Source organism: Procambarus clarkii, unplaced genomic scaffold (assembly GCF_040958095.1).
Source record: "Procambarus clarkii isolate CNS0578487 unplaced genomic scaffold, FALCON_Pclarkii_2.0 HiC_scaffold_378, whole genome shotgun sequence".
NCBI classification, from domain to species: Eukaryota; Metazoa; Arthropoda; class Malacostraca; order Decapoda; family Cambaridae; genus Procambarus; species Procambarus clarkii.
The window spans coordinates 41,942-51,181 of record NW_027189411.1 but is presented as its reverse complement, the minus strand read 5'-3'; the positions used below and the strand labels follow the sequence as shown (position 1 = coordinate 51,181).

General features: G+C 38.4%; 1 protein-coding gene across 1 annotated transcript in view; it reads left to right on the top strand.

Annotated features, from left to right (window-relative positions):
* Nucleotides 1–391: 391 nt before the first annotated feature.
* LOC138361444 (uncharacterized) overlaps nucleotides 392–9,240 on the top strand; it is a gene marked incomplete at its 3' end in the record, with an annotated part of 47,125 nt that continues 38,276 nt past the window's right edge. The window contains exons 1-2 of the mRNA XM_069320776.1: nucleotides 392–655; nucleotides 1,046–1,797. Of these exons, the coding sequence (XP_069176877.1) occupies nucleotides 490–655; nucleotides 1,046–1,797 (918 nt within the window). The remainder of the gene's footprint in view (nucleotides 656–1,045; nucleotides 1,798–9,240) is intronic.

Below are 9,240 nucleotides of genomic sequence, written 5' to 3'. Positions count from 1 at the left end.
AGACCTGGTGAATGAGGGATTTTATTATCTGAGAGTTGCGGATCATTGTTCCTGCGCCTTTTGTTGTAAAGTTGTGCATGCTTGGATTGAGGGCGATACGCCCCGTAGTAGGCATGCGAAAGTGTCGCCAAATTGTTCCTTCATAAGAGGCGAAAAGGACAATAATGTTCCTTTGGAAATCACCAAACTGGCATTCGAATATGGGCTGGATTTCTTTTCACCCCTATTCGAACCAAAGAATATAGCAACATCTGATCGTGAGTATATTGTATAAATATAATTTACTAGTTTATCTGTGAATAATTAGTATTGGCGATGTGGAGGGAGGACAAAAAAAATAAGTATAAATGCAAGAAGTCTTTTCAAATAATTTTTCTTTATTTTTTTTTTGTTTTTGAAAGAATTGACTTAGAACCTGTGTCTTATGCATATATGTGATGGAGCATCTTTGTTTTTTTAGAGACCCCACCCCGCGAGGAAGAAACTAAAATGACTGGAGATGATTTGCAGGTTCTGGGGGTAATTCCATACGCTAAACCTAGATATCCAGGCTTGGCAACATACAAACAGCGTTTGGAAACATTCGACCTCAGCTGGACTGGTTGTGTCAAGCAAACATCTCACGAATTGGCAGAATCAGGATTTTTCTTCTGTGGTAAACAAATATTGTTGGAGTTTTTGTTATTTTTAGTGTGTGCGTGTGTATCCTCCTGGCCGGGGAGGATTTACTGGGCGCAAATCCTTAACTGTAGCCTCTGTTTAACTCAACAGTAAAATGGGTACTTGGTTGTAAAAAACGATTCTTCGAGGTGGGGATTGTATTCTAGGGACCTGCCCGAAATGCTAGGCCGTACAAGAATGTAACAACTCTTGTATATATCTGAAAAAAAAGTGTGTTTACTCCCCCAATTGTGCTTGCGGGGGTGGAGCTCTGGCTCTTTGGTCCCGGGAAGTGTGTGTGTGTGTTTTTGTATTACAACATTGCCGGATGTGAGCTATAATAATAATAATGAATGGGAATATTTTTTTTTTTTTAAATTTACAGGCCTAAGTGACCACATGCGCTGCTTTTTCTGTGGGAATGGTTTTCGTAATTGGGAACCCGCTGACGACCCTTGGACACTGCACGCGCAATGGTATCCTGAGTGCACCTTTGTCAACATTAAAAAGGATGCACAGTTCATTAAGAATGCTAGAGAATCTTCGCAGCGTCGAACTATAAAACCCATAGATGAACATCTTTTAACTGGTCTGATGGAAGGTTTGGGTTTTTTCCCAGCATTAATTGAACATTTTGGATTTCCTGATGTCTGTGTGAGACCTGCCTTAAGGCTATATCTCAAAAGCACCAAAGATTTATTACCGTTTGTTACAGAGGCCAGATGTATAGAATTAATGTTGTGGTATATGCAAGAGAGCACTAAAGCCGAAATGGGTTTAAGGGGAATTCATCATGAGGATGTGGAAGGTAGGGTAGAGCCTGCGAATCTGGAATGGCAATCCGCGCCCTCTGACATGGAAACAGTCGCCACAGCTAATGAAATGGATGTCGACGTTGTTGGATCAATGAGCGGGTTCATGAGCACTAATCTTGGTTTGCGGGCTTTGCCTTCTCCTGTTGAAACAGAGGCGGAAGAGACGACTATAGTCGCTAATGAAATGGATGTTGAAACTGGCGAAGAGGCCACAGACTTTGATGCGACATCCCATGTTGAAACTGTGATGAACACATCTACGCCAACGTCTTGGGCTGCTGATATTTTGTGTAAGGTGTGCTTTAACAATACGTTGAGTGTCGTACTGCTGCCCTGCAGACATATGGTAACATGCAGTAATTGTCTTGTATCTATGAGAAACTGCCCCATTTGCAGATGCACCATTTCGCATGTCCTTCGACCGATTATTTCCTAAGAAGACAAAAAAGGCATAGAGACTAATTTATTTATGTAAATAAAAATTGTACAAATGTCGAGTTGTTTTTTTATATTCATAAGTTAGTATAAATAAGCTCACATTTTCATGAACAGTATTTTTGGGGGGGGGGGATTAGATTGCAATTGCTTATTTACTGCCCTAAAATCATTGATCCGGGGGGTGGGGGCGAGATACTGCCTCATTTAGAGAAATTTGCTATGTGCAATAGCTCGGACGTTGGGGAACTGAACCGGGTCCTGCACGAAGGTTGCTCAACATTCCGCTCGAATATGGACAAAAATAGAATCTCTCTCTCTCTCTTTCTGAGGTAAAGAACCTTTTGAGAACTAGCACTCAAAGGTTATAAAAAAGATTAACAACTTTATAATTAGAGAGGCTGCTAAGATAATGAATCATTTAGTGAAATTTGTGATGTCCAATATCTCGGACGTTGGGGAACTGAACCAGGACCCGCACGAAGGTTGTTCAACATTCCGCTCGAATATGGACAAAAATAGAATCTCTTTTTCTTTCTGAGGTAAAGAACCTTTTTTGAGATCTAGCACTCAAAGGTTAAAAAAAAAAAGATTAACACCTTTATAATTAGAGAGACAGCTAAGATACTGCATCATTTAGTGAAATTTGTAATGTCCATTAGCTCGGACGTTGGGGAACTGAACCAGGGCCCGCACGAAGGTTGCTCTGCTCCTGTGCAAATGAGGAAACATTTGGGAGAAAGAGAGGAAGCAAGATTTACTCCCTTGGAAAACCTTTATAAAAAATTTGTGACCAGAGATTTGAAAATATTGGCAACTTTTTTTTAAACAGAATGAAACTCTTAATTAATAAATAATATATATCCTGAAGAATAAATCTTCCTCTATGAGATATATATTTTTAATTAGTTTTAAAAGATTGTATTTACTGTAATAATGAAGCCTTCCAACCATGGCTCATTAAAAGTTTTTTTTTGTTTATGAAATCGTGTAAGTATTTATGCAATATTTATTATAAAACAATGATAATACGCAGTGGCATATCATTTTTATAAAGAGGCTTTATAAGGTAAATATAAAAGCAATGCGAAACTCTTTCTATCTGACGTATTATTTTAAATAAATACATTTGGGCGAAAAACATGTCTATTGCCCACGTAAGCGACTTGGGTGGGCTCTTGCAGATTCTATGTATTTTAATCTCTAAACATTCGAGTGCCAAGAACAACTCTCGTGCAGGCCCGCATTCAGTTTTCGACGTTCAAGCTTTTGCTATAGTAAATGTCTCTAAAAATGAGGCCGTATCTCGCCCTGACCAACTGTTTTTGGCTCAATTGTAATCCATCCAGCCGCAGTCAGCTGGGCAGGACCCAGTGCAGGTTTGGAAGGCTTTGGAAATTAAGCACCGTAAGATTGTGAGTGTTCAAGTTTAGGGGGGACTAAGTATTTTGCGCGAATGTGAAAGCCCTGGGTTTATTTGTGTAAGTTAAAAATTGAGTTTTTGTTTGTGTATAAGAGTTTAGCAATGTGTTTAAGTAAAATTGTGCAACAGTTTTAAGTTTAGGGGGGACTAAGTACAGATAGCGCCAGTCGTTGCGCTATATGAAGTTATTGGGCCCCCACCACAATAGCTGAAACCTATTATGATGTTAAAAAATGAAATTTAATACAGAATACGAACAGATTCCTAGTACGTATTAAATTGCTTAAACCACTCAACTACTTTCCTTTATAGTATAATTACGAGTGTCAAATTAATGTTTGGAGTGTCAAATCCAACATAATATGGCTGAGGCCCCACTATTTAAACTTCTTTTCGTATGCTATGAAATATCACAGGTATTGTTAATGCTTGTAACGTTTATTACAAAAGATAGACATACATTTGATGCTATTTTTCATATTAAAATCTAATTTGAGGCCCGAAAAATATATCTATAAACAGGTTAGAACCATACAAATGCAAGTATGCCTTTTTCACCAGTATTCAACTGAATACCACAGAAAATGGAATCTTTACTTTAGCTACAGAAAACGGAGCAATGCCGAGGGGGGATGACTGGAATAAACAGTTTCCAACCTGACTCTTCTCGCACATAAACATGTCTTTCTTGACCTCATTTCAAATTATATAGAGTACTGAAAGCTCATTTTCCATATCAATTATACTAAGGAACTCATTTTACGACTAGAACGCAAACTAGGACCCCTCATTCAGATTCAAAACACGAGAATTATTGACTGAACATTTCCCCACTATCAAGCACACAGGACTCTTTAAAGCTATCTTAACTTCTTTAAAACCCCAATATGACCCATCTCACATGCAGATCCTGTTCTATGACTCGCCCTTCATGTCAATGTACCCCACAGTATCATGCAAATTCAAGATAAGGCTTACTACTCCTATATATCCAAAATGGTCTTTGTAAGGAATCTTGACCCCCCCTTGTATGCTTGACCCCCACTGGGGTTATCCACCTCTGACCATTACAGAAAATGGAGCTGTGCCCAAGGACTCCCTATACTATTCAGTCATAGCCTCATTAAAGTACTCCAAAAACTTCTATATTCGCTTTCAACTGCGTTTCTTGGTTTGAATCTATTGAACATTCACCCTCTGATCCATTCAAAAGTAAGGGCCCCCAAATTGATACCGTAGTACTCTCGTAACACCCCCGGGACAAATCGTGCATTTTTGCTCATGCCATTAAAATACTCCAAAAACGTTTATATGCCTTTCTCCAGTGTATTTTTTGGTTTCCAACTATTGAACATTCATCCTCGGTACCTCTCATAAGTAGAGACCCCCTCCTTGAGGCCCTAGACTCATCTTAAAAGCTCGAGACGAATCGTGCAAAAAAACAGGTTAGGATAGGGAACCAGTTCCTCAGGTACACCATGGGTGGTGGTCCCCCCGGGACCCCAGGGGGGACCACCACCGCCAGCCAGCCAGGAGCCCGCTGACTGTGCCTTAACCTAACCACCCAAAATAAGAGGAATGGACGATCTGGCCCGACAGGGTCAAGTCGGCATAAGAACATAAGAACAAAGGCAACTGCAGAAGGCCTATTGACCCATACGAGGCAGCTCCTATTCTATAACCACCCAATCCCACTCATATACTTGTCCAACCCATGCTTGAAACAATCGAGGGACCCCATCTCCACCACGTTACGCGCCAATTGGTTCCACAAATCTACAACCCTGTTACTGAACCAGTATTTACCCAAGTCTTTCCTAAATCTAAACTTATCCAATTTATACCCATTGTTTCGTGTTCTGTCCTGTGTTGATACTTTTAATACCCTATTAATATCCCCCTTGTTATGTCCATTCACCCACTTGTAAACCTCTATCATGTCGCCCCTAACTCTTCGCCTTTCCAGTGAATGCAACTTAAGCTTTGTTAATCTTTCTTCATATGAAAGATTTCTAATTTGGGGAATTAACTTAGTCATCCTACGCTGGACACGTTCAAGTGAATTTATATCCATTCTATAATATGGCGACCAAAACTGAACTGCATAATCTAAATGGGGCCTAACTAGAGCAAGATATAGCTTGAGAACCACACCAGGTGTCTTGTTACTAACGCTGCGATTAATAAATCCAAGTGTCCGATTTGCCTTATTACGAACATTTATGCATTGATCCTTTTGTTTTAAATTCTTACTAATCATAACTCCCAGATCCCTTTCGCAATCTTATTTCTTAGAAGTTTAAGAAATAAAATTAACGAATTAAATGCTCTTGTCTGCACAGAAAAAATAGATATTATTGCACTTACCGAAACGTGGATGAATGTAGAAAATAGAGAACTATTAGCTGAATATCAAATATATGGATTTAAACTATTTCACACAGATAGATATATTAGACGAGGAGGTGGAGTAGCCATATATGTTAGGGACAATTTGAAATGTAGTCTCAAAGAGGGAATCAAAACAGAGCCACACACAGAAACTATTTGGATTGAATTAAACGAAAAAGCTAATAATATTATAATAGGAGTAATATATAGGCCACCAAATTTAGACAGAATGGAAGCAAAGCATCTATGGGATGAAATATCTAGAGCATCTAGATCTAACAGTATTTATGTCATGGGTGACTTTAATTTTAGCAGAATAAACTGGTTGAACAAAACAGGGAATAGTGAAGCAGAAGATTTTCTAGAATTAATTGACGATTGCTTTCTTACGCAACACATTAAGGAACCAACACGGGAAAATAATATTTTAGATTTAGTGTTAACTAACAGGGAAACGCAAATTAATGACATCGAAATAGGGAGTGAGCTAGGGAGCAGTGATCACAAAGAAATCAGATTTAGCATAGAATGGAATAGACCAGTAGGAGAAAATTCTGTTAAAGTGCCAGATTTTCGAAAAGCTGATTTTAATAGCCTAAGAAATTTTTTGGGTCAAATTGATTGGAAAGGCTTGGGTATGGGGTGTGGGCCGGTCTTGGAGCGAGACATGAACCCAGCGATAGGTGACTTAAATGGGGATTTCGATGTGGTTCAATATATAACTTATTTAAGAATATTCTAAACAAAGCACAGGAACGTAGTATACCATACAAATTGAATAGATCGTATACTAATGACCCAAAGTGGATAACAAAGAATTTGAAGAACCTTATAGGTAAAAAGAGAGCTTGGTACAAAAGGATTAAAAATGGGGAGGTCACTTTAGAACAGGAATTCGTACAACTGGTTAGAAATGTTAAAAAAGAGATAAGGAAAGCAAAAAGGAACTATGAAGTTCGCATAGCAGGGCAAGCAAAGACAAATCCTAAAGGGTTTTTTCAGTTATATCGTACTAAGACTAGGGAAAGGATAGGTCCATTAAAAACTGAGACAGGTCAAATAACAGATAGTGATGAAGAGATGAGTAGTATTTTTAATAAATATTTTGTATCTGTATTTACTAAAGAGGAACTTAACAATATGCCTTCAGCCGAACAAGTCTATGTGGGTGGGGACGAGGACAGGTTGACGAGTTTAGCAGTTACCAGGGAGGATGTTCTTAAACAAATAGTAAAACTCAAACCAAACAAATCCCCAGGGCCGGATGAAGTGTTTGCTAGGGTGCTTAAAGAATGCAAAGAGGAGCTTTGTGACCCACTGTCAACCATATTTAATAAATCAATAGAGTCAGGCAGAGTGCCAGAGTTTTGGAAAGTTGCTAATGTGATACCAGTTTTTAAGAAAGGAGATAGATCACTTGCGTCTAACTATCGACCAATTAGCCTAACGTCTATTGTGGGAAAGTTACTCGAATCCATAATAGCAAATAAAATTCGTCTTCATCTTGAAAAACATAAATTAATAATTGAGTCGCAACATGGTTTTATAAATGGCCGTTCATGTTTAACAAATTTGTTATCTTTTTATTCTAGCATTGTTGAGGCAGTTGATAGTGGTAAGGATTGCGATGTTGTATACCTTGACTTTAGCAAAGCTTTTGATACAGTGCCACATGAAAGACTGATTAAAAAAATAGAGTCTCATGGTATTGGGGGTGCTATATTAAGCTGGATTAGGGCATGGCTATACCAAAGGAAACAGAGAGTTAGTATAAATGGAATCAAGTCAGAGTGGGAAAATGTTGTAAGTGGAGTGCCTCAAGGCTCTGTCCTGGGACCTCTGTTGTTTATAATATATATAAATGATTTAGATTCAGGTTTGAGTAGCAACATTTGCAAATTTGCCGATGATACGAAAATCGGTAGGGAAATTAATTCGGAGGAGGACTCACTATCACTTCAAGTTGATCTAGATAGGGTTTTGAAATGGTCAAAGGATTGGCAGATGCAGTTTAATGCTGATAAATGTAAAGTTCTGAGGTTAGGTAATGATGATAGAGTTACAAGATACGAGCTAGATGGTGTTGTGATTGCGAAGTCGGATTGCGAAAGGGATCTGGGAGTTATGATTAGTAAGAATTTAAAACAAAAGGATCAATGCATAAATGTTCGTAATAAGGCAAATCGGACACTTGGATTTATTAATCGCAGCGTTAGTAACAAGACACCTGGTGTGGTTCTCAAGCTATATCTTGCTCTAGTTAGGCCCCATTTAGATTATGCAGTTCAGTTTTGGTCGCCATATTATAGAATGGATATAAATTCACTTGAACGTGTCCAGCGTAGGATGACTAAGTTAATTCCCCAAATTAGAAATCTTTCATATGAAGAAAGATTAACAAAGCTTAAGTTGCATTCACTGGAAAGGCGAAGAGTTAGGGGTGACATGATAGAGGTTTACAAGTGGATGAATGGACATAACCGGGGGGATATTAATAGGGTATTAAAAGTATCAACACAGGACAGAACACGAAACAATGGATATAAATTGGATAAGTTTAGATTTAGGAAAGACTTGGGTAAATACTGGTTCAGTAACAGGGTTGTTGATTTGTGGAACCAATTGCCGCGTAACATTGTGGAGGTGGGGTCCCTCGATTGTTTCAAGCACGGGTTGGACAAGTATATGATTGGGATTGGGTGGTTATAGAATAGGAGCTGCCTCGTATGGGCCAATAGGCCTTCTGCAGTTACCTTTGTTCTTATGTTCTTATGTTCTTAATCCGACTTCGCAATCACAACACCATCTAGCTCGTATCTTGTAACTCTATCATCATTACCTAACCTCAGAACTTTACATTTATCAGCATTAAACTGCATCTGCCAATCCTTTGACCATTTCAAAACCCTATCTAGATCAACTTGAAGTGATAGTGAGTCCTCCTCCGAATTAATTTCCCTACCGATTTTCGTATCATCGGCAAATTTGCAAATGTTGCTACTCAAACCTGAATCTAAATCATTTATATATATTATAAACAACAGAGGTCCCAGGACAGAGCCTTGAGGCACTCCACTTACAACATTTTCCCACTCTGACTTGATTCCATTTATACTAACTCTGTTTCCTTTGGTATAGCCATGCCGTAATCCAACTTAATATAGCACCCCCAATACCATGAGACTCTATCTTTTTAATCAGTCTTTCATGTGGCACTGTATCAAAAGCTTTGCTAAAGTCAAGGTATACAACATCGCAATCCTTACCACTATCAACTGCCTCAACAATGCTAGAATAAAAAGATAACAAATTTGTTAAACATGAACGGCCATTTATAAAACCATGTTGCGACTCAATTATTAATTTATGTTTTTCAAGATGAAGACGAATTTTATTTGCTATTATGGATTCGAGTAACTTTCCCACAATAGACGTTAGGCTAATTGGTCGATAGTTCGACGCAAGTGATCTATCTCCTTTCTTAAAAACTGGTATCACATTAGCAACTTTCCAAAA